The sequence below is a fragment of the Balaenoptera physalus genome (assembly GCF_965194825.1).
Source record: "Balaenoptera physalus genome assembly, chromosome: 2".
Taxonomy (NCBI): Eukaryota; Metazoa; Chordata; class Mammalia; order Artiodactyla; family Balaenopteridae; genus Balaenoptera; species Balaenoptera physalus.
The window spans coordinates 167,607,485-167,632,507 of record NC_138883.1 but is presented as its reverse complement, the minus strand read 5'-3'; the positions used below and the strand labels follow the sequence as shown (position 1 = coordinate 167,632,507).

The following is a 25,023-nucleotide window of genomic DNA, read 5'->3' as shown; positions in this document are numbered from 1 at the left end:
AATCTCTGAAAATAGACGGCTGCCCTTTTGTGACATGTAATATCTTTTAAGGCAACAATGAGAGGGCACTGACCCCAACGCCCACCAGAAATGTAGGGGAGAGAGAGGAATGGGGAGAAGGGGCTTTTATTGTCTAGAGCTATAGGCACTCTGACACCAAGGCAGAATAGAATGGTCGAGCAACCTGGGATGGAGACCAGGAGGATGGGCTGGAAGTGAGGATGTGTACTTGGTGGGAGGGGGTAAGGTGTGGGGAGAAGGGAGGTCCCCCCCACCCAAACTCTCTTCCTTGTCTTTACCAAACCCTCTCCTGTACCCCATCCCCCCATGACCGCTTGCAATGGAGTCTGGACCACTGGGCAATGATTTAGCCAGTTTGCCAGTAGAGATCAGAAAATGCATCCCGTTCTGGGTTTGCAGCTTCTTTACTACGCTAAATGGACAAGGGCAGCCAGGGAGGGCTTTAAACGCTTTCTCCTCGTGGTCCCAGGCTAGGTTTCAGCGCAGGGGCTGACGAGTGTTCAGAAGAGCAGGGCTGAGCAAAGGGTCTCCACACCCATCCAGAAGCTTGGCTTACTGGATTAGTTTCATAAGCATTTTTGTTGAAGTTGGAAGAGTGTCAACTTAGAAGGACCGCTGAATACCTGTCACTCAAACTGCCCCCACGCTGATGCTTCCAGTGCCAGGCTGTATTTATTGGCTAGAGATGCCCCAGGCCAGAGGCTCTCGAGCCTGGCTCTGCCACAGGGAGAGCCGCTCCTGCACCGAGCAGAGCGCAGCTCCGGCCTCTCCGCTGCCAAAGGAGACTCTGAAATGATACGTTTGTTCTGCTTTTACTGCCGCATTTTTTTTTTTTTAAGAATTGCTACACTAGAATGAATGGATTATGAGTAAATAAAAAGAAGCTGTCAGTCTCTTTGAAGGTTGTGTTTAAAGGGACTTGCCAAGCCAGGACAGAAGAGTGACAAGATAGAGACCCTGGTGTTTTACATGCTCAGCCCGGCTCTTCCGCTTCATCTGCACCGCACTAAAGGATGTCGCTGAAGCATTGAATCACAAAAAAGTGGCACGCAAAATAAAAGGTGCCACATCACAATGATGGTAGTGTTTTAACGGCGGATTGCCACATTCCCTAATCCAACTGAAACGCAGGTCTACACAGCTGAAGAAAACGGTACAATACTTACATAACTTATAATTAAGTTGAAGTCTGCCTACCATTTGACTTTCTAATGAGTGTAATGAGATTACATGCCTGATAGAAGCACTTGTGCAAAAGCAACTTTCGTGTTTAATGAGGCCCTAATACAGGACAAAATCGAATTATTTTCTCTCGTCCCCAAATTCTGCCTCCAGTGTGAAATCTCCATCATTCAGGGGGAGGGACGGGAGAGGCTGCAGAGGCTGGAAAGGGTGAGAGGGTCCGTGGCCAAGGGCCTCCTGGGAGCTTCGCGACGCAGAATCTCCGCGCGTCTGGCCAGGCCGCGCTGCGGGTCGGGCTCGCGGCCTCGCTTTAATTGGTTTTGGATGACGTCCATGGCACCCGCGGCGCGCGGGGAACCCCTCGGTTGGTCTGAAACTAGGTTAAAGCAATTAGCATGCTGCCGACATATTGTCCTTCGGCAGGGCCGTGGGTACCGGGGCGATCGTACCTTGGCTGACCAGGCCGCTGCCTGGAGGGGAGCGACACGCCGCCTCCGCAGGGCCTGCGGGGCACGGGGTCTGCAGATCAGCCAGGAGGTGCGCGCCGGGCGCGCGAGGCCCTGCTCGGTGCCTCCCCCTCCGCGCCCGCGCCGTCCGAGCGTGCGCGGAACCCCGCGCTCAAAGCCGTGCGCCCCGACTCCCGCCGCCAGCTGAGGGCGCCCCGAGGGCCAGGGAGGCCCCGGGTAGCGGCGGCGGAGACGAGCCCGAGCCCCAGCTTCCGGGGCTCTCCCGGCCGCGCCCTTACGCCTCTCCCCTTCGCTAGGGGGCGACCCTGCGCCCTCCGCCCGAGGCTCGCCTTCTCCCCAGGCTGCTTGCCTTAAGAGGACTAGATTCTGGAGACAAAACCAAGTGAATTTCAGAAATAACGCAGTTGCAGAAGTGGCAGAGAGGGCGCCCTCCTTCTCGCCTTACCTAAAAGACCCTGGGTTTTGCTGGGAAGCATCCGACAGGGTCTCCGGCCTCAGCATGGTCGTCTTCCCCATCGGAGTTCCATGTACCTGAGGCTGTAACTGCAGAAGGGATGGGTCACAGGGCAGCTCAACACCAAGCCTTTCTCCCCAGCCCATGGAAGCAGAAAGGCCCCTTCCCTTGGCTAACCCAGAAACTAACCCCCTGTTGCCACTGGACACACTTTCTACACTATGATTAGGCAGGGTGCCGGTGACCTTGGGTAAGTCAAACATCGTCTCCCAGCCTTAGCTTTCCCGTCTGAAAAACGAGAACAATAAATAGTCTATGACCTCTTTGCCTCATAGGGTGTTTGGATGGTAGGCTAAAAATACAGGCGAAATATTTACCTATTTAGCGCTGGCGATGCAGATGAAGAGCCTCCGAGAGAACTGAGGCCTAACCCTCTAACCCAATTCCTTTCAGCTAAAACTAAAAGCTACGTTTGAGTCTCTGGTTCAGTTTGTTTTTTTTTTTTTAACTAAGTTAATAACACCCCATCATGTATTAAACAAATAACTTTTAGAAAAAGGTGTAAATAGCATTTATTAACCTTGCTTAGAAATAAACCATATCTGGCAATAAATTAGCATTAAGTTTTCTGGCCAGAGTTCTTCCAACAACGCAGAGTTCTGCCAAGGGTGCTGGGTGGAATCGTAGACTATTGCATATTTTTAGAAAATCAGGATAAATTATATAAATTATATATTTTAAAAGAGATCATCTATTTCATTAACTCGACAGGGTAATAAATAGATAAATAACAAACAGTTGATTGCCATTAGAAAAATGTGATTCTTAAATTACATTTACGTTATAGATATTTACATGTACAATATACACAGAGACATAATCAGATCCTCAGGCGGGTCTGGGACATCTCAGGACACAAAATCAAAGGGCGGTTCGTTTTCTATGTTGTTGAAGGAAGATTTGCTGTTGAGTTTTCTGGGATCCTCTGGGGTCCACACTTTGGCTGTTCGGATAATATTTTGTTCTTTGAGTTGTTTTTCATCAGTCCAAGAGAGAGAGTGTCCTGCGAGGGGAGGGAGGCCATAATCCGGGTCGCTGGGGGAGGGGGACCCTGAGGGGGTGAGAAGAGAAAACAGACTGTGAATGTCCAACTCTGTTCCCAACGGTGCCCTCCAGTCCGTTAGGATCCCCTCTTGGGCGCCTGGACAGACAGGCGTCTTAGGTTCCATTAGAACGACCCTCTGCCTCCACCCCTCAAGCCCCCAGCGCCTCCACCCCGCAATCCCAGAAGATGCAAGTCTGTCGGGGACGCGCACCCTCCGAGCCATGGTCAAAGTGGCGGAAGAAAACCTCAGAAACGCCAACTCGCGCTCAAGGTGTCCGGTGCCCACGGCCCGTCCGTCCGTCTGTCGGTCAGTCGGCTGGTCGGTCTGTTCACCCAGCCCCTCCGGGACCTTCCCGTGCCCGTCCCCGTCTTCCCCAGCTGGGAGGCGGACGCACTTACGGGTGCCCCGATGGCAGATGATGACCTTCTGGACCTGGCGGCCCGGGCTGTCCCCGCCCAGGCGCCCGCCGCCGCCCGGTCCCCCGCCACCGCCCGCGCCGCCGCCGCGCAAGGGCAGGTCGGCCTGCACGAGTTCGCTGAGGAAGTTGATGTAGCCGATGGCCAGGCGCAGCGTGTCCACCTTGGAGAGGCGCTTCTCGTAGGGCAGCGTGGGGATGTGCGAGCGCAGCCCCTCGAAGGCGTCGTTGATGGACTGCATGCGCCGCCGCTCGCGCACGTTGGCCGCCTGCCGCAGCTGCTGCAACTCGGCCTCAGAGCGCACCCGCCGCCGCCGCCGCGCCGCCGCCGCCACCCCGCTCAGGCCGCGCAGCCGCGCTCCGGGGGACAGCACGGCCGGCCCGGCGCACGGGTAGGCGAGGCACGAGGGCGGCGAGCCGGGCGAGTAGGGGAAGCCGCCGGGGGGCGCCCCCGCCTCGCAGCAGTAGCCGCCACCACAGTCCTCCGGCTCGCCGGGGCCCCCCGAGGGCGGCGGGGCGAGCGCGTGCGGAGCCACCGAGGGCGCGGACTGCAGCAGCAGGCACGCCCCGTCGCGGTAGCAGTATTCGTGCAGCTGGTGGCTGAGGAACTCCACCTCGGCCTGCTCGTCGGCCAACAGCTCATCGCCGTCCTCCAGAGGGTCCCGAGAAGACTGGTCGGTGAAGAAGTCCTCCTCGTCAAAGTAAGGGGACGGGAAGGCGTCCAGGCCCCCGGGGAAGTGCTCTAGCAGCACCGCGTCCATGCTCTGCGCCGCCGAGGGCCCGGGGGACTGCTGGCCTGGGGTGAGGGTGTTCTCAGGAAGTTTGCTGCGGCAGTTCGGGCTTGTCTGGCAGCCCCACCCTCCCGGTCAGGCGCGGGAGGCGGCGAAGACTGTCCGCCCGCTTCCTGCCCCGGCCTCCCTGGGGAGCCCGCGGCCGCTGCGCTCTGGCCGACGCCCGCGCTGCGCTGGGGAGGGCTGTGCCGACTGGCTGGAGCTGAGGGCTGGCACGCGAGGATTCTTATAACTACATCCACAGGCGCGTGCCAGGGACCCGCGGCGCCAGCCAATCACCGAGTGCGGGGTGCCGGCGGGGAGGGGGCCGGGGAGGCTTTCCGCCCGGTGGGAGCTCCCGGGGCGGAGGGGAGGCGGGGCCCGCGCGGCCCGGGGCTCCTCCCGCCCCTCCCCGCCCGCTCCTCGGCCGAGTACCTGCCGGACGCGCGGCTCCAGGGGCACCTGCGGCCCCTGGCGCCCGCCCGCGCGCGCTGCGCAGAGCCAGGCCCTTCCGCGGGGCGCCTCCGCGCAGCCACAAAAGTTCCTGAGGGCGCGTCCGCGGCCCAGACGGCGGGAGCTGATCGCGGGCGGAGCTTGCTGCTCCTTGGGGGTCGGCGCAAAAACTGGGCAGTCCAGGCGGTGCGTTTCGCCACCCCCATACCCGGAGAGCGCGGGCCTCCGGCGGGGAGGGTTCTATTCCCGGCTTCTGTCTCGCCGCCGGACCTTTCCAGGACTCTGGTCAAGTTGGCACCGTGTGTGCCGCTGGGGTTGGAAGGCGAAGCGCTGCAGCTCGTAAGGCGTTCCAGGCGCGGCTCGGGGTCGAGGGGCGCGCGCCTGCGGGGCGCTGCTCGGGATCCTGACTCCGGTATCCGGTGCTCCGCGGCCGGCCTCGCCTCGCCTCGCCTCCCCTCCCTTTCCCCGCCCGGAGACAGAAATGGGGACGCTGGAGGGACCGCCTTGGAGAGCGGCTCAGAGGGGCACGTTTCTTCTGAAAGCAAATCGAGACCCTAGGGGTCCGGAGCAATAAAACCGGATACAAAAGGAGTCAATTGAATCGTCTGCTCTGGAGCAGTCAGGAGGGAGGGCATGGAAGTTAAAGGGCAGAGTGGGAACCGTTTTCAGAGCCTCTTACCAGAGCCTCTCACCTTTCTGACTGGGAACCAGGACCATCCCTGAATGATTTTTTTCCTTCCCGGCCTTTAAAAAAAAATTGTTTTTTTAAACCAAACACAAAACATTTGTGCTCTGGCCCATAACACCCTCAATCACAGACTACGATGCAACACGAATTCCTCAGTTGAAAAGTAACAAAGAAACACTTTCAAGGTCGAGGCAATTCTGTTAAAAGCCAAGCTCCAGAGAGTTCAGAAGTGCAGCCGACCGCGCGTGTTCTCTCAACAGAAGACCGAGAGACACTGCCTCCCTGGGTCAGCCTCTTCCTTTTTCAGACACTTGCCCCACCAGAGGCTTCTAGTGGGTGTTTAGACCCCTCTCAAAAGCCAAGTCCATGTCTCTTAGAACAGCGATTTCAACACGCTTCTTGGTTTTAGACATTACATTGTATTTAACTGAATTCTGAGACCAAAAAAATTAAGGGCAAAAGATATATAAGAAGACCAGAGATTACCTTACCTTGAACGGCCAAGGACACCAGAGAATTTTAACCGAAAGACTTACTATTTTTCAGCAAGTTCTTTCCTGTGTTAGCTCACGCCCTTTCTAGTGAGGTGATTAACTTAAACTGATGCAAATGTGGACGTTTTCCCTGTGTTCGACCCTGGGCTGCAATTTCCTGTATTTAGATTGACCTTTCTCACCTCAAAGGGAGGGAAGCTGTTTGCGGGGGAGGAGGTCAAGACCCCGGATCCAGCCAGCTGCTGGAATTGGGCACCCAATTCTCTTTATATTTAAAAGACCCTCCTCCCCTCCCCTCACCTGGTTAGATTAAAACCCAGTAGGGACATGCCTCTGAATCAGTCCGAGGACTTGGAGGAGTAACAGATGACCAGACTTCAAACCCTTATCCAAAATATTGATAACCATTCAGTGGAGGAAAGACTGAGATTCCAGCCTACACAGGCTCTCTTCAAGAGGCCTTCTCTGATAGATCTAGATGGCTCTTGAGAAAATGTTTGCGTCATGGATATGCGGGGGGCGGGGGCGGGGAAGGAGCTGGGGGAAATGGGAGTCAGTAAGTGTGTATTGGGGGATATTTTAACCCAATGTGATTTTTAACAGTCAGGGTCCCCAGAAAATCACCTTCTGTATGCTTGAGGAGTTTGTGGAAGAGTCCAGAACTTTACCTTGGGCACCCAAGCGAGCTATGGGGAAGTCCAGTGCTGGTGGAAAATCTTACTGTCCTGTGAGGCTGAGCAGAGCTAGCATGAAGGTTCTGGGCAGCTCCTGGGGCTGCAGGGATGAGCCTGGGGTAGGAGGAAAAGAAAAGAGAGTCGCCCGTTCCGGTCAGAACCCTCCTCGCCCTCGCCCTCGCCCTCCCCATCCCCACCATTATCTCCCCCTTAGAGAATTGCTGGCTGTCTGCAGGCTGGTGCAGATACTGATACGGGGATGCTGGTGCGGGCGTGCATGCTTACACACACACACACACATACACACACACACACACATATACACACCCTGTCCTTAAGTAAGACATGATTGTTCTTTTCTCTTCTAAAAAGAAGAAAGGCTTCACTGCTAATAAAGGAAATTTTCTCCGGGTCACTGGAGGTCACAACAGTGTGGACGGCTGCCCTCTTCCTCTGGAAGCAACAGGTCGGATGAGGAGAAGGCTGGGACAGAGCCCTGTCCTGCCAGGCTACAGGCCCCAGCTCTCATTCCAGCCCATCCCTCCACGTGCCCTGGATCCCCAGGGCAGTGGGGGAGCATGGAGAGGAACAAGAACAAAAGGTTCCAGGTACTTCAGGGCAGAGGGACAGGGCTGGTCCCAGAGCCAAAAGCCTCTCCACCCTTCGCTAAGCTCTAGCTTCTCCGCTCCACCCTCTGTCCTCAGGAGAGACGTCCCCTAACCTTGTCCCCCGCCTCAGTATAAAATAACATCCATCCCCTAAGGTTAGGCGGTGGCAAAGTGCTTGATTCTTTTTAGGGCCAAATCCTAGTGAGGCACTGAGATTTTTTCAAGTCTTTCCAAGGGGCTCAGTGGCACCTGTCATCAGGGCCCAGCAGACTCCTGCCACGCCGCCTTTGAGGCTGTCGGAAGCCTGATTTTGAGGCTGTTGGAAGCCTGAGGCCGTCTTCAAGTTTCTGGGTTCCAGGGGAACATCTGGCAAAGGCCGTGGGGCACTGAGGAAGCTTTGCTGTGTCCGTCTGCCTGTTTGTCCTTCTCTTTCCCTCGCATGCTCTCTGTCTCTCTCAGCTCTCTCTCCCTCCCAGGGGTGGCATGGACCTGAATACTTGCTCATTGCTTTCCCAGCAAACACTTCTAGAGTCTTCCTCTGGCTTTTAGGAACAGTGACTGGAGCGTTGGAGCCCGGGTCCCTGGCTTCTTCCCAGGATGGATTCTGGGCAGAGATCACCCATGAAGGGTGGGGCCTCTGGGCCCTCCATCCTCTGCTCCCCCTTCATATGGCTCCACAGTGTTCGACACCCCTCAGTATATGTCCTCCCTGCTGGAGCCCCAGGTCCCCAGAAACGTTGTCTCCCCGCCGGTGTCCCACGCTCCTCGCTTAGTGCTTGCAAGCAGGCACCTGCAGATGTGACTGGTGTCTGTCTCCCACCTTGAAAATGGGCCCATGTTAACTCCTCATGACCCAAACTGTCCCCGTCCCCACTCAAGAACACAGAGGTGATGTCAGGTGGCTGGATTGTCCTCACCTGTGTCACCTGTGTCTGTTTCCCCTTTCTTTACCCTCCCCCTCCCTCCCCCATTCTGTGAAAACTTTTTCTTCTCAGCTGAGTGCCCTCATCAACCCACCCTTTATCCCTACACTCTTAGGAAAGGGTTTGAAAAATAGAATCATGGGGCTAATGCTGAAAGGCCTCTGAAGCCCAGAGAGGTTCAGTGACTTCCCTAAGGTCACACAGCAGGTTACCATCAATCCCAGTCCACCCCAGCCCGGTGCTGGTTCCACTGGCTGCTGAGACCAGATTCTAGCCTTGCTTCCACCCACTCATGAAAGGTGTATGTGCATTGATGTGCAATGTAGTCAGTCAGGCCCCGTTCTAAGCTGGCCCCAGTTTACCAAACGCCACCTTCCTGGCCTCTCCAGAGTCCTGGCTACACTGCAAATTCCACAGCACCTCCTGATGTGCTGAGGAAGGAATCACTGAATGGTGCAATTCCCAGCATAAGACTAAGGATGCAGAACTAAATATGGGCTCATGGGACTTTCTCTGGCCCCCAAAGTCACACTATATAGATTATGGATGATTTTTCCACTCAGAAAGTACACTCTGATCAGGTGACATTTTATTCCATCCTGGAAAGGACTGGCCTAGGTAATGCCGAACTCCTTGACACCACTTCAAAAGCCTTCCTTGAACTAGCCCCGCCTGTCATTCTCTTCATCTTCTCTTTACTTCATTCTTTATTAACTTACCATCTCTTCCAATGCTACGATGACCTCTCTCTGGTTTTCTACAGTCCTTTCCACTAGTTTGAGCTCCTTGATTTGGTTTGACGGTCTTATATTTATTCTTATATTTATTTGGAGATCTTATATTTATTGTAAGATAGGTAGAAGGAATAATACGAAGGCTAGACAAGATGGAGATGAGCATTTTGGAGGGCTTTCACTCATGTTTATCACTTACTCTCATAATTCCGCAAAGCTGAAGGGCATCCTCCTTACTTCAACTGGTGACTAGATGAGTCTCGGCCATAAACCCAGGGCGGCATGGCCCGTCAGAGAAGGGGACCGAGTTACACACCAGATTGGCTGACTCCATACCTCATTTGCCTTCGATAGCATCTTCCGGCCCATTCTTTGTCTCTACGCTGAACGTAGCTGATTTTTTTTTTAATTTATTATTTATTTATTATTTTTATTTTTGGCTGTGTTGGGTCTTCGTTGCTGTGCGAGGGCTTTCTCCAGTTGCGGCGAGTGGGGGCCACTCTTCATCGCAGTGCGCAGGCCTCTCACTATCGCGGCTTCTCTTGTTGCGGAGCAGAGGCTCCAGACGCTCAGGCTCAGTAGTTGTGGCTCACGGGCCCAGTTGCTCCGCAGCATGTGGGATCTTCCCAGACCAGGGCTCGAACCCGTGTCCCCTGCATTGGCAGGCAGATTCTCAACCACTGCGCCACCAGGGAAGCCCTGATTTTTTTAAATATAAATTTACTTATTTTATTTTATTTATTTATTTTTGGCTGCGTTGGGTCTTCGTTACTGCATGCGGGCTGTCTCTAGTTGCGGCGAGCAGGGGCTACTCTTCATTGCTGTGCACGGGCTTCTCATTACAGTGGCTTCTCTTGTTGTGGAGCACGGGCTCTAGGCATGCAGGCTCTAGAGCACAGGCTTGGTAGTTGCGGTGCATGGGCTTAGTTGCCCCGCTGCATGTGGGATCTTCCCAGACCAGGGCTCGAACCCGTGTCGCCTGCATTGGCAGGCAGATTCTTAACCACTGCGCCACCAGGGAAGCCCGATGTAGCTGATTTAATACGATTTTCACATGGATTCTCTTGTTTGCTAACACAGCACTGTGAGATAACCTAGGCAGGTGTTTTTATTATTTGCAAATGATAAGATTCAGAAAGGCTAAGTCACTGTCCTGGAGTGACACAGCTGGCACCAGGGAGCCATGAGGGGAAATAAAGGGATTTCCAGCACAAGGGTGATGGGGGTGTCAGCATCGTTTTCTAGGGTTTCCCATCAGACATTCTCTTCTCTGAAGCTACTCAGCCTGAAAAAAAAAAGCTGGGCCAGGTCCCATCTGGGAATGAGGGCAGGAGGCACGTGGCTGCCACCAAACGCAGGGAAAATCCCAACGTCCAACACCCACCTCCTTCCTTCTAGAAGTTCCCGTTGTTAAACATTAATCTTTGGAGGATGAAACACCGAAATGCTGATATAATTATCCAAATAAGTATTTTCTGTCATGCCAAGGTTTCTTTGATGAATAGCAAAGCTTCTGAGCTTTGTCCTTCAGTCTTGTTATTCCAAAAGGTGTTTGGTCTTTAGTAAAGTAAACACTGCAGGTCATTATTACCAGACTTCTGTGTCTTGGCCTCCATAGTGAGCAATGAAGAGGAAAAAAACCCGAATTTAATAGAAACAGGAACTTTGAGCTTTTTTCTGTTTGTTTCTCTTTAAAGCTATATGTTTTTTCTGGCTTCATGACCATCTGTAGGGCCTTAATTGAATTATGGTGCATTTGTATAATGCAATATTCAGCTGCCATAACAAAATGAGAATGCTTTTGATGTAACGATGTGAAATGATTTCCAAGATACATCGTTAAAGAGAAAGAAGCAAGAGTGGCTAGCATGCTCCCACTTGCATTGTTTTTAAAAAAGATGTCAGTGACTATATGTGAGCACATTTGCTTATGCAGCCATCCAACATCTCTCGATGGATGCTCAAGACACTGATGATGTTAGCTGCACTCAAGAAGAAACTGAGTGGCTAATGGAAAGAATTTTTCCTTGTATACCCTTTTGGATCTTGTGATTTTTGAAATATGTGAACATATATGCAGAATTTTAAAAAATTTTTAAATTATGATCTTTTAAATTAAAATCTTTTTTAAAATTTATTATTATTTAAAAACAATTTTTTTGGCTGCATTGGGTCTTTGTTGCTGCGCGCGGGCTTTCTCCAGCTGCGGCCAGCGGGGGGTACTCTTCGTTGCGGTGCGCGGGCTTCTCACTGTGGTGGCTTCTCTTGTTGCAGAGCATGGGCTCTAGGCATGCGGGCTTCAGTAGTTGTGGCACACGGGCTTCAGTAGTTGTGGCCCTCGGGCTCTAGAGCGCAGGCTCAGTAGTTGTGGCGCATGGGCTTAGTTGCTCCGCGGCTTGTGGGATCTTCCTGGACCAGGGCTCGAGCCCATGTCCCCTGCATTGGCAGGCGGATTCTTAACCACTGCGCCACCAGGGAAGTCCTAAATTATGGTTTTTTTAAAAATAAGGAATTTCTTTTAAAAGAAAACTTTTGCAGTTTATGATCCCTTCATATAAGCCCTGGAGAAGCCGTCCAGAAACATTGGATATTATTAGCTTGTGCCATCTTCAAAAAGCGGCAAGAATCCTCTGGCAGGTGGGACCAGTGAGGGCTGGCTGGGGCAGCCAGGCACGCAGGGTGCCCTACATGTGGACCAGGTCCTGAGTGAGCCTTCATGTAATTGTCTAAGTCCCGCCTACAGTGCAGGTGAAATGGGATGGCATGGGATGAAGTGTCATTCTCTGCATGAGATCAATAGCAAACAAAATTTAGAGGGATTTGACAATACGAAGGGAATTTTAAATTACTCATTAAAGCCACCACATCATCTGCGTTGTCCACAGCTCCGCAGCCTCCACGTGACTACTGCTAACATTTTGGCCTGTTTCCTCCCATGTATTTCTATTTTCATATCCTGCACTTTTCACTTGACTTACTCTCATCACCATTTCCTTATACCTTTACTGACAGGCTTGAACAGTGGCGTGATGGCTCGTCGTAGGACTTTACCATTGGATAATTTGATTTTCACTTAAGCACCACTCACTCCTGAGAACTCACAGTTGAGGTGGTACTTTGCGCATCTCTTGAAATCACCTTTGTGTTTTGCCCGTGGGCTGACTTTCTTCCGTGCTTGGCAGGTCACTGATTGTGATTCCCACGGAATTTTTTCTCCCTTGCCTCAATGATACCTTAGCTTTCATGCCTACCAGTGGTCCTGAAGATGTAGGCTATTGCAGTGGCATTTTTGTTCTTGTTCCTTAAAATCCTGCCTAGAGCAAAACTCTTCCTCAGCCTGGTTAACCTGTGCCTGAAGAAGCTTATGCCAGCCCATGCCTGGTTCAAGCAGAGAAGTGCCTACTATTAGTCAAGAAACTCCAGTTATTTGGAAAAGTTCCCTAAAGGTCTGGAATTCAGTTTTCATGCTTGGACATTCCAAGAAATCAGTACCCCGCCAGGCCCCAGGTTTTGCCACCACAAGACTCCTCTCAGATTGCACACTGCTAGAGGTTTGAGCCTATTTTTGTCGCAGAGAAAGTAGCACCCCATCTTCCACTGCCACCCCAGAGAGGCGGGGAAGCACAGAGGTCGTGAGCATGGGCTCCGGAGCCTGACTGCCTGGATTCTGGTGGCTCTGCCACTAACCAGCCCTTTGGGCAAGTTAGCTAACCTACCTGGGCCTACTCCTGCAAGAAGAAATTATAACAATATTGCCGTGTTGGGTTACTGTGAGGATTGAGTTAACAAATATAAACACGTACCCAGTGTCAGGCACACGGTAGTATTTGCTCAATTTTATTTATTTGTTCAATTCTATTTATTTATTTGACAGTAGTAGGTTCATAGGTGCTCAGTAAACATTGGTGGAGTCAATGAGGTTGTAGCACCAGTTACAAGTGGGAGCCCTATTAAGCAGGAAGGAGTCATTCTTGTTGGTTTCACCCACCCCTACCTGAGCTCCAGGATTTAGAGTGGACCAATATCAAAAAAATCTATCAACAAATACTGAGGTTGATTCACCGCTGACACTGGAAGAGGCAGTGCACCTCTATTCAGCGCTTCTCACAACTTTTGGAGGCAGTTAGGATTAGGCCTGGTGATGGTGTTTTGCTAATGCTCATGGTTATGAGTCGGGGATGGAAAAATGGTCCATTCACACAGGATAGCCCCCAGAGCAAAGCCTGTGAAGGGGCAGAGCAAGACCCCAGTGCTCAGCTGGGCACGTTCACGCAGGCCCGTCTCTCCTGTTTCTCTTCTGCAGTGTCCTTCTCAGAGACACCAGTTAGACACACGCCAAGGCCTGGAGTGCAGGAACGGGGCGGGGGCTGGTGTTCCCCGCTCATTCCTCCATTCTCACCAGCCCTGCAGAGAAGCCAGACGCCTTTCCTCACCTGCAAGGAAAAACAAGCCAGGCTTGTTAGAAGAAACAGTCGCTCTGTCATCTGCCCATGCCTCTGTAATCAGGGGGTCGTATCTATAGCCTTTTCCCTCTTCATAGCAAAGGGACTGTTTCCATACCCAGGAGTTTGATTTTCCTGGTGAGGGTCCCGACCTATCACTGGACCCCTCTCATTTCTGTGGACCTCCGATTTTCTGGATCCATACTTCTTAAATGAAGGCTCCACAAGTTAATTATGTCTTTTTTTTTTTCAATTTTGTGACCATGTTCAGATGCTAATCTTGAAAAAAACAATGACAACAAAGGGTGAGCATATTCCGGTCCACCTGGATGGCTATCCAAAAACCTAGCCCTATCTTTGAACTTGGAGCCTGAATCTGAGTTGACGTTTGTGCTTAAGATTGCGGTGGTGCCAGTCTATTTTAATTGCTTCGGCCTAAAGAAGATATACAGATGTTGTTGCTCGTGCCAAGAAATGAAATAACTACAAAACAAGCTAGATGAACAAAGCTATCACAGCAGATTACTTAACCTGGGGAGAAATGGATGTGACGCACAGTGGGCTGAGGATAGGGACCAACAACACGTGAGCTTTGTAAGTGGCAAATGCTGTTACTACACAGTTGTACCATGTATCACCTTGAAGTTAATTTGAATCTTATTGATTTGTAGATTTAGAAAAGTTTTAATGTGTTTGGTTTTGCAGTTATATAAGAACAACACCTGTAAAGAGTTTATACCAACTTTTATACTGGCAAATATTTCAGCAATTTCCTTTCTAAAAAATTTTTATTGAAATATAGTTGATTTACAATGTTGTGTTAGTTTTAGATGTACAGCAAAGTGTTTCAGTTATACATATACATATATGTATTCTTTTTGATATTCTCTTCCATTATGGGTTATTACAAGATACTGAGTAGAGTTCCCTGTGCTGTATACCGTAGGTCCTTGTTGGTGATCTATTTTACATATAGTAGTGGGTATCTGTTAATCCCAAATCCATAATTTATCCCTCCCCGCCACCTTTCCCCTTTGGTAACCATATTTTTGTTTTCTATGTTTGTGAGTCTATTTCTGTTTTGTAAATAAGTTCATTTGTATCAGTTTTTTTTAGATTCCACATGTAAGTGATATCATGATATTTGTCTTTCTCTGTCTGGCTTACTTCACTTAGTATGATAATCTCTACGTCCATCCATGTTGCTGCAAATGGCATTATTTCATTTTTTTGTGGCTGATTAATATTCCATTGTGTATATATACCACATCTTCTTTATCCTTAAGCAGTTTCATTTTAATGATCATTTAAACTGACACTGAGTGAGGGCTCATGAAAGCTTTTATTGGTTGTTGCTTTGTTTTTCTATGAAAAGTGTGGAGACTTTATCTACAAGGACATATATTCATCTATGTGTGTATATAAATATGTGAATACTCACATAAACACATACATATATTCAGAGTCAGTTTTGAGAAATACTGTTCCAGATGATTATCAAATACATGTGTTTGGCTTCAGGTGAAGAGATAAGAAGGCAGAGAGGAAAGGGGGCAGGGGAGTAAAGTAAAAAGGATGTGAAGCAAAATGAGAAAGGGGAAGAGGCAGGAGGAAGAGTCTGGAAGTTTGATAGAGGAAGTGTTTGAAATATGAAAGTGTAGAGGATGGAAAAGCATGGACATTGGACTCATGTAGATCTGAGTTCAAATTCAAATATCTGCTCCACTCCTTACAGTTGTTTGTTCCTGGATAAGTTATTTAAACTTGCTGAGCTTTATTTTCATTGGCTATAGACATGGGACGAAATACTAATATCTACCTTAAGGACTGCTGTGGAAAGTTAATGCAATGATGTATGTAAAGTATAGAGTAGGCACTCAGAGAATGCTAGTTTCATCCTGCTTCCCTCTGTACTCAGTGGGTTAATCAATAAGGTTTTTTTTTCTTTTTTCCCCTCTGAGCTTATTAAATATAACTGACATATAACATCGTATAAGTTTAAAGTGTTCAATGTGGTGATCTGATATATGTATATATTGCAAAATGTTTACCAAAATAAGGTTAGTTAACACATCCTTTACCCCACAAAATTACCATTTTGCTGTGGCTGTTATGGTGAGACCATTAATGCTCTACTCTTATACCAACTTTCAAGTATACAAGATTGAATAAGTTTTTATTAAATGTCTATAAAGTACAGAAGAAAAAGTTATGAATGAGAGGTGATATCACAGGCATTAAAAAAGCCTGAAGAGTTCTCTACCATTGGTAGCTTTCACCTTGAGCCCCGATTGTCTGTATAAAGGAGTCATTTTAAAGTAATCGTCTCCAGTTTTTTTTTTTTTTGACTGCACATCTTGCATTATTCTGGATAAAGTTCTGGCTTCTGTAACAAATATCTAAAGATAATATAACATTTTTGTCCCTCTTGTAATAGTCCAAGCATAAGCAACCCGAAGTTTAAAATTTTATTTATTAATTAATTAATTTATTATTTTTTGGCTGCACCACTCAGCATGCGGGATCTTAGTTCCCCTACCAGGGAACAAACCTGCACCCCCTGCGGTGGAAATGCAGAGTCTTAACCACTGGACCTCCAGGGAAGTCCCAGCAATCCAAAGTTTATATGGTGGCTAAATGGGTTGGGGGTCAAGCTTCCTTGTAACTTGTTGCTCTATCTTTCTGAAACATGGCTTCTAACCTTGAGTCCAAAATGGCTGCTCTAGCTCCCACCATCATGTCTGCATCCCAGCCAGCAAGAAGGAAAGAGGAAGGGCACACTCCTTTCCTTTTAAGATCATGATCTGAAGGTTGCACACATCACTGTGGTTCATATTCAGTTGGCCTGAGCCGTCACATGGCCACATCTAGCTACAAGGGAAGGTGACAAATGTGGTCTTGCATTTGGTGGCTATACTCCCAGTTTGTACTTGGGGTGTTATCAAACAAGAGAGAAAAGTATTCTGTGTGTTTGAGGAGGGGGGAGGATTAGCTGTGTCTGATGCACCTTATCATTACCATTTTTGAGTATACACTCTACGGGTGAATTTATGTATATTATGTATATAAAATTGCATAGAAATAAGTGTGTATTAATACACTGCATACATACATTTTTATTTATTTATTTATTTATTTATGGCTGTGTTGGGTCTTCGTTTCTGCACGAGGACTTTCTCCAGTTGCGGCAAGTGGGGGCCACTCTTCATCGCGGTGCGCGGGCCTCTCACTATCGCGGCCTCTCTTGTTGCGGAACACAGGCTCCAGACGCGCAGGCTCAGCAATTGTGGCTCACGGGCCTAGTCGCTCTGCGGCATGTGGGATCTTCCTGGACCAGGGCTCAAACCCGTGTTCCCTGCATTGGCAGGCAGATTCTCAACCACTGCGCCACCAGGGAAGCCCATACATACATTTTTAAACATGCCCAAAAAGAAATTTTAAGAAGATGAGTAAAAATATATTAGAAGTTCTAAATTTTTCCCTGTAGCCCAAAGGAACATCTTGTTCACTTTGGAGACTACTAGTCTATATAATGCCAATCGATTACACTTTTTTAAAGCTGAATTGTCTTTTTTTTTTTCATATTATATACAAAGTTAAAAGCAATGTGGAAATACTGAGAAAATGTAAATATGCCCGGTTTTAAGCCTTACTTTATTTATTTATCTTTTTAAGAAAGATGTTTTGAGCATCAGCTATGTTCAGTCACTGTGTTAAATGCCAGGGATCAGAGATGCACTCTCTGTGCCTAATGCATTCTTGGGGTAGTAAGAGAGAGGAGAGATTATTATAATCCAGTGTAGTAAGGGCTATCTTTGAGGTTTAAAGGCTCAGCACGAGAGTGAGGGGTTGGCAGGAGCTTCATAAAGGGAACAGTGTTGAGCTAGGTGAGTCTTGAGTGAGTCTGACTACAAGAGGAGGGGCATAAGTATGTCCCTAGGAGGCTGAATAGATTGATGAAAGTAGAAGGCATGCAATAGCCCACCATCTTCCCTGATTTAGGGACCTGAGTCCCAGCTACAGACTCCATCTCAAGCAAGCCCTGGGGGCAGTGCATTTCAATGTACCTTTTTGCATCTCCTTTCTTGGTCCTGCCTCCATCCCCGTTCCCATCCCAGGCATGGTGTGGCCTCATGGTGACCACATCTATGCTCCACCAAGACCTGTGTTCTCAGAGAATGCTCAGTGCTCCAAATTACCCTTTTTGCCCTTGTTAAAAGCCAGTTTACTTCCAGGCCATCAATCTCAGCGAGAGGCCACTAAGGTGTAAGCAACATGCAGCAACTAGATCGTCATCTCTCTGGCATTTTATTAGTGTCCTTGAAAGGTAATGCCATCCATCACAGGGATGAATTCTTACAATGTAGCCTATTGCAGTCATTTGAAAGCATTTGGGGGACAGTCAGAGATTGCCTCAAGAACCTAGAATCTCACCTTTATTTAGCCTTCACCAGCCTCCAAAACCCATTTCCCTGTATTTACCTCATGGTAGAACGTCTTCCTGTTTCCTCACATGCTCCTGGTCCTTGTAGTTTGTTCAGGTGCTTGGAACCTACCAGACCAGAGTACAAACCCACTGTAAAAATCCAAGATGCAGCTAGGAAAATGCACAGAGACTCCTAAGAGTGTTGAGATGTCCCAGGGCGAAGCAAAGCTCTGCAAACCATCATCCATTTTATGACATTTCCCTGCCCTGATTTAAAGTGATGTGAGGGATTTATGTTGTCATTGACCTTACAGGTCCCTAGTGCTTAGGGAGCACTTTTCCTCTTCAGCCGGGCAGGTGTGAGCAGAGAAGAAGGGAAAGTGCAGAAGGACCATATTATACTTTCTGGGTGCTTTACAACAAGAGTTAACCTGAAAAGTTTCCATCATAGGACATCCCATGTGATGGCAGCTGGACGGACAAGCCACAGACCTCTGTCTTCTTCCAGGCAGGTCATAAGCTTGTACTTCCTTGTCTTCTTTGAGGTGAGATGTGGCCATGTAACTTGCTTGGGTTAGTAAAAGATGAGTAGAAATGCCATGTCACTTCCAGGAGGAAGCTTTTTTTCCCCCTCCATGTTCAATAGTGCATTTTATTGTTGTAATTTCCCTGCTACTTAAAAAAATATTATTATTAGTGATCCAAGTAATTTTTTTTTAATAAATCTCAGGCATATGTAACTGAAACAATTATTATTATTATTTTTAAATTTTTATTTATTTATTTATTTATTTATGGCTGTGTTGGGTCTTCGTTTCTGTGCGAGGGCTTTCTCTAGTTGCGGCGAGCGGGGGCCACTCTTCATCGCGGTGCGCGGGCCTCTCATTATCGCGGCCTCTCTTGTTGCGGAGCACAGGCTCCAGACGCACAGGCTCAGTAATTGTGGCTCACGGGCCTAGTTGCTCCGCGGCATGTGGGATCTTCCCAGACCAGGGCTCGAACCCGTGTACCCTGCATTGGCAGGCAGACTCTCAACCACTGCGCCACCAGGGAAGCCCCCAAGTAACTTTTGAATACAATACTTTCAGACTCAGGGTAAAAAGAACTATAAACAAATTCTAAACTGTATTTAGTAGGTCTGATGTTCACAGTGGTATAGGTTAGCAATGTTAAAATGACTTTCTGTGTCATCTAGGGGTAAATGAATGAGTAAATATACTGAGAATAATGAGAACTGGGTTTTTCACTGTTAAGAGAAGGGAGTTATAAATATGGAAAGGAGAACGACTAGAATGTATAGATAGAGACATATGGATATAGATATAAACGTAGAGGTACTTGTATATGTATGTGTACATTCTTTTTTTTTTCCTAGCTCTGTCTGCTAAAAGGGCCGTTGTAACAATGAACACAGTTTGTTCTCAGATCTTGTTTTCTAAAAACCATTCCTCACTTAAAGGTTCCAGAGATCCTTAGAGAAATGGCTGATTCTCTAAGGAGAATGCACCAGGGCAGGGGCAGGCCAGGAGGAAGCCTTAAGAGCCTGTGTATTAACTGGCTCCTTTGCTTCTCTCTTCTGTAACGATGGTGGAAACTCAGCTTAAGGCAGAACATCTGTCGGCCTGGGACCTTGAGTGACTACAATGAACAGGGTGCCCCCTGCAAACTCTCATAGAGCAGGAAACCTGGACTAGAAATAAGCTTTTGTTGTGTGAAGCCACTAAGATTTGGGGGCAGCTACTGCAGCATAACCTGGCTTATCTGATGTACCTGTGTTGTTGCACATATTACTCAGTAAGTTTGTGTGTTAGTTTTAAATCTTTTGGTTTCAAGTAATGGAAATCAACTTGAATTAACAAACATTAAAAGAGAGCTATGATATGGGATTCAGGGCATGTCCTAGAATCCATAAGCAGGAATGTAGCTAGGCCTCAGGAAGGCAGCAGTACCAGGAGTCTCAGAGACTGAAAATTCTCCCCCATATCTGTATGAATAGAACCCCACAATTGTAGCTGGGCACATGGACACCCAGAATAAAAATTGCATTTTCTAGTCATCCTTGCAGCTCAGTGAAACTAACTTCTAACTAATGAGTAGAAGTGATATTCACCTTTGGGGCTCTTTGAAGAGGAAGGACATGTCCCATTTTGCTACTTTCTCTCTTCCTACTGGTTGGAATGCCAATGCAATGGCAGGAGTTGGAGCAGCCATTTTGAACCATGAGTGGAAAGCTACATATTGAGGATGGATAAGTAACTAGATAAAAGAATCTGAGTCTCCCACATCATTTAGATCCCACATGAGGCCTGGAATGCCTATTCAGTTTTGTTTTGTTTTGTTTTTGTGAGAGAGAAATAAACTTCTATCTCTTTTAAACCACTATATATTTCAACTCTTTTATAGAGCAGCCTAACTTGTATCCTTGTTAACACACTGTGATCTGGAAAGATGCCTGCACATTCTCTCTGTCTTTCCTGTGCTTCTTTCTGTTCTCCTCTGTGTGTCTGCTTCATTCTTTTTCTGTGGATCAGTTTTCTCTGCTTTCTAGTCTCTTTATAGAAATCATGGCTTCCTCCAAGATGTACCATGTTTATTTATGGAACAAACATTGAACAACAATTCTGTGCTGAGAACTGTGATAAGCACTAACAATAAATAGAACAGATCCTTTATTCATGGAGCTTACAGACTACAGGGAACAGAGAGTAGAGGTTGAAATAAACATGAAAGAGAGACAAACAGAGTATGAGTATCGTGGCATTTGGAAATATGAAAGAACTTTATTAAGGCTGAAGTAAAGAGAGATGATGAAAATGGAAACATAGGCAGAGTCTAGAATAAGGAAGCTTACAAGCTGTATTAAGGACTTTGGCATAATATAGAACAGTTATTTTCAGAGTGGAGAAGAAGATCCACTGGGGTATGGGAAAAAAATATTAGAACTATCATCAGTATTTTTTTTTTTTGCTGTTCTAATCCATCATTTATTTTTTTATCTGTATTTGCATCTCATTCTTTTAAAATTTGTCTGAGTCTTTATAATGTATGTAATTGATTAGTACAATAGCACATGTTTATAATTTATCTATAATTAATCAGGGAAGGTTCTGAAGCCACAGGTGGCATGATCAAGTCTGCCATTTAGAAAGGATACCAAGGCTGCAGTGTTGAAAAACAGTTTGGTGTAAAGCAAGATTATAGGCAGGGAAACGGATCAGGAAGCTGCAGCAGAAGGGCTGAGAGATTACGAAGGCTTGAACTGGTTGGTAGCCAGGCAGACTGGAGAAATACTTTTAGGATCTGGTGACTTATTGACTGTGGGCTTGGAGGAGAGAGGGAAACAAAAGATGGTACTGAGGATTCTGCTCTTGGTATCAGGATGAATGGTGGACCTGTTTGCTGCAATTTTAGGCAAGATAAGGTCAGAAATTGTTCTTAAATTGGGGGCCATGGAAGTTATTGGTGAAAATGACTAAATGAGTGAGAGTTCCAGTGTGAGAGTGTGGGCCGGAATGCAGTGTGCTGAGGACCGAATAAAGGTGAGGAAATAGAAACCCCCTACTTTGGATAACTTATTCAAGACGTTTAGTTGTGAATGTGATGATAGAGAGAACAGGGGCGATTTTCCTTTGTTTTTCAGGTGGGAAATGTTTTCTTTCACCTCGTAAGGAATCTATTCTCTCCCCTTTATTCTCTCAGACACACACCCGTCCTCTTCATTCTCTTCACCATTCCTTGTCCCATTCCTCTGTTACTTTAAGGAAAGCACTCAGTTTTACTCAGTTAAAAGCTAATTGTAATCGTAGATGGCACATGTAAAAGTAATGATGGTGATGGAGCTGCAGAAAGGAGAAAGAAGTTTCTAGGTAGTATTAGATAAGGAAGCAAGGCAGACAATCTCTAAGACCTTCGGGAGTTCCCAGAAGCTTCCTTCAGACACACCTAAGATTTCTGTCTGCTCATCCTTTTTTTTTAGTTGGCCCTGAAAATCATTAAATATCATTTGCTATTTTTAAAAACTGTCTTGCTTAATATCATGGCAGTGGTGTTTGGGGCTTTTTTGTTTTGTTTTACCTTTTTTCCCCCCAGTATTTTGGCCCCGTGAAGGCTTTTGAGGGCCAATCTAGGAAGTAAACTCCAGTAACAATCTCCTCCCTAAGGGAAAAAAGTATTTCCAGGTGTTGCTTTATAGAAGCCAACTTGAGGGGTTTGAGTTCTCGGCTTGCCAGGCCTTTGGGGGCAGAGGGGCCCACTGAGGGTAAGGCGCCTTCCTTGGTTTCTTCTGGGCCGGAAGTGACCCTGACTCGGGGGTGCGGGGAGAGGAGGAGAGGGCCACTCTAACCAAGAACATTTGTTAAACGTGCACCCAGGCTCAGGCCCATCTTTGCACAGGAAGACGATGGACCCACGTGGGAAGTTCAGGTTAAATCCGGGGAGGCCCCTGGGGGCCCAAGCAGCCCTACCGGCGGGCAAAATCCTTGCCCGGCCCAACGCTGGCCTCCACTGGACAGTTCTAGCCTCCCGTGACCTCCCTCTGCCCTCAGCCTTGAAACTGGGTCGCGCTGGGCAGAGGCTCAAAGCCTCCCCCGACTCCCCTCCTGATCAAATGCAGCCCATAAATAACGTCCTTAGGGCCCTTCTCTCTCCCCCGCCGCCCTTGCCTCCGCCGCTTTCTCTACCACTCCCCAACCCCACAGGACCTGGGTCTGCGCCCCAGGCCGGCTGCTCTCACCGCAGAGGAGAAAGAGCGAAACCGCGCGAGCGGCGGGCGCGGCGCGGCCGGGCGCCCCTCCCCGGCTCTCCCCGGCGTCCTCCCCCCTCCCGGGCGTTTGTATAGTTGACACCTGCAGCACGGGCGGCCGCCGGAGCTTGCCGACACAAGGCGCTGGTACCTGAGCCCTTGACTGGTAATGCACCATAAACGGCTCCTTTCAGGCCCTTTCAGAGCGGGAGCGCGGAGGTCACCGTGTCGACAAACCCCTCTGTGTCCGCCCTGTCTCCCGGGCCCCGGGTGCCCGGGCCTCCAGCCGCAGAGCCCGCCGGTCCGTGGGAATTGCAACACTTGTGCCGCGGCTCGGCCGGCGGGGAGGGCGGGGGAGGGAGACCACCCGGCCCTCCCCGGGCCCGGCCTCCCCAGCCCTCCCCACGCTCGTTCACAGAGCTCAGCGAGTGGAACGAATGGGTGCCGGCGTCCTCGGACGCTCGCGGAAATCAAATGACGAGGCAGGAGGGGCTCCCGCCCCGCGGCCGACGCCTACTCTCCCCCCAACGAAAGGTACCCAGCGTGCATCCGGCTGAACTGGGCCTCCCTCGCCCCCCGCCCCCGCTGCAGGCCTTGCGCGTCCCGCAGCCAAAGGCCTGGATCCCGCGGGCACGATCCCTTTGGGGGGGTTGGAGGGTGAGGGTGGTACCTGTGACTCCGGTGGCCTACAGTATGCGACCCAGGCTGATGCTGTCCACTGACGTGCGTATTTGGAGCCAGCTCGGGCGCCCGAGCCCTGTTGCAAAGGGAGTGTCACTGGCCGCGGTGGCGAGGCAACCATTCGCCGTCTCCCAGGCCCAACTTTGCGCCCTGAGCTTAGCGCACGCGGCGCTGAGACGCAAAGACGGATAAAGGGGGCAAGTGTCTCCAGGGTTTCCCCAAAACATTGTCCGATATTTCTCCGAAATGGGAGTGGGGTGGGGGATGACATGTCACGGAGAGGACACTCACTCGCAAGACAGCTAGGGCCACCTGTCTTGCCAGCCAAGTTTCCATTTCCCCGGCTGGCGATGGGGACAGAGAGGCGGGAAGGGGTCGCAGGCGCCCGAGAGCTGCTCGCGGCCGGGGACCAACAGCGCCGCTGACCAAGGTCACCCAAGCCCGGCAAGCGAGGCTTCCAACGCCTGGAGAGCCTGCCGGAGGGCAGAGGGACGGCGGCGGCGCGGGAGGAAGCGCGCGGCCCGAGGCCGGTGCTCAGGCCCCGGGCGCCCCCTCCCGGGGCCGCAGGGAACCGGGATTACCTGGGGAGCCTGGCTTTGTCGGCCGCGCTGGCTGTCCGCGGCTCCAGAACTAATTAAACGCCTCTTTTGGCGGAGGGAAGCCTCGCGTCCGGCTGGGGTGGGGGCGGCCTGTGGGCACGGGAATAATCAGCCCCATTCTTGCGCTTCCACAAAACCCGCGGCGCAGCGAGAAGTGAACAGCGGCCGCCTGAATGGCAGTTTCAAAAGGCGACACCTGCAAGCGCGGCCGGTTGTGAATTGAATGGAGTCAAACGCGGCGGCCGCTCGTACCTGAGCCGCGAGCTATTAGTGTCAGGCGCGCCCGGTCGCCGGGCAGGGAGGCGCGCGGCCCGGCCTCCCGAGCTGAATGCTACAAGCTGCGGCGCGGCCGCTCCATGGGAATGTCGCCACTTGTGCTGCTCGCGGTCGGGAGGGGGTGCGCCGCCCTTTCAGAGACAGACACAATTAGGCAAAATGTTCAATGAACATTATAAATGATGTGCGATCGCTCTGCAGATTGCCTGGCAAATCAAATTATATGGTCGCTCGCGGGCGATTTCCATGTGCTTTTAAAACTTAAACAGGTATTCGCTGATTTAAAAAAAAAAAAAAAAAAAAAAAAGGCCGACTCAGGGATTCCGGAAAATACTACTGAAAGACTTGGTGTTGAATATTCACACGTCCCCTTTGTTAGAGATTGACTTCACAATGGGCTTAGGGAGGGGGCGCGTTTGGATGAGACACATTTTTTACTGTCTTACATACTGCAGAGGAAGGCACCAGAAGTTCGCATCTATTACAACTCACAATTACAGTGGGACCCTCTTTTTCTTTTAAGACTAAAATTCTTATAATGAATGACTTGAAAGCTACTGTCATTCTAATCAGATGGAAGAAACATTCTAATCAGATGGAAGCTGGCCCGGTGCGCTTGGGGAGGGGTGGGGAGAGACCCACGCTTCTCCCTGGCACTGAGTGCTAACTCAGGAGGGAGCTGGCTGGGGGAAGCCGGGGCTCCGCGCTCCGCACAGCCCAGGATCTGGGCCTGGGGCGCAGCTGGAGGCTCTCTGGCTGCGCTCCGGGACGAGCAGCGCGCCGGGCGAGCAGAAGAGAGCCGAGCCCTGTGCAGTGCGCCCAGGGCGGCTCCAGCAGCGGCAACGGAACGGGCATCCCGGACCCCCCGG

The 25,023-nt window shown here is 49.7% G+C and overlaps 2 protein-coding genes across 2 annotated transcripts; both read right to left on the bottom strand.

Annotated features, from left to right (window-relative positions):
* Positions 1–1,917: 1,917 nt before the first annotated feature.
* PTF1A (pancreas associated transcription factor 1a) lies at positions 1,918–4,418 on the bottom strand. The gene is made up of 2 exons (XM_082449189.1): positions 3,629–4,418; positions 1,918–3,235 (listed from the first exon to the last, which is right to left on the bottom strand). The coding sequence occupies exons 1-2, from the start codon at positions 4,404–4,406 to the stop codon at positions 3,033–3,035; spliced, it is 981 nt and encodes a 326-aa protein (XP_082305315.1). The 5' UTR covers positions 4,407–4,418; the 3' UTR covers positions 1,918–3,032.
* A 5,443-nt stretch (positions 4,419–9,861) lies between these two features.
* On the bottom strand, positions 9,862–23,853 carry LOC309655020 (uncharacterized protein). The gene is made up of 2 exons (XM_082449908.1): positions 23,269–23,853; positions 9,862–13,422 (listed from the first exon to the last, which is right to left on the bottom strand). The coding sequence occupies exons 1-2, from the start codon at positions 23,548–23,550 to the stop codon at positions 13,243–13,245; spliced, it is 462 nt and encodes a 153-aa protein (XP_082306034.1). The 5' UTR covers positions 23,551–23,853; the 3' UTR covers positions 9,862–13,242.
* Positions 23,854–25,023: the final 1,170 nt, after the last annotated feature.

What these genes read in the sequence shown, in the direction of transcription:
- PTF1A (XM_082449189.1), bottom strand. Translation starts at nt 4,406, where the DNA reads ATGGACGCGGTGCTGCTAGAGCACTTCCCCGGGGGCCTGGACGCCTTC. An exon ending in CATCTGCCATCGGGGCACCC is followed by an intron (nt 3,236 to 3,628) that starts GTAAGTGCGTCC and finishes TCACCCCCTCAG; the next exon opens with GGTCCCCCTCCCCCAGCGAC.
- LOC309655020 (XM_082449908.1), bottom strand. Translation starts at nt 23,550, where the DNA reads ATGTCATCCCCCACCCCACTCCCATTTCGGAGAAATATCGGACAATGT. An exon ending in GTAGGCCACCGGAGTCACAG is followed by an intron (nt 13,423 to 23,268) that starts GTACCACCCTCA and finishes TTTTCCTTGCAG; the next exon opens with GTGAGGAAAGGCGTCTGGCT.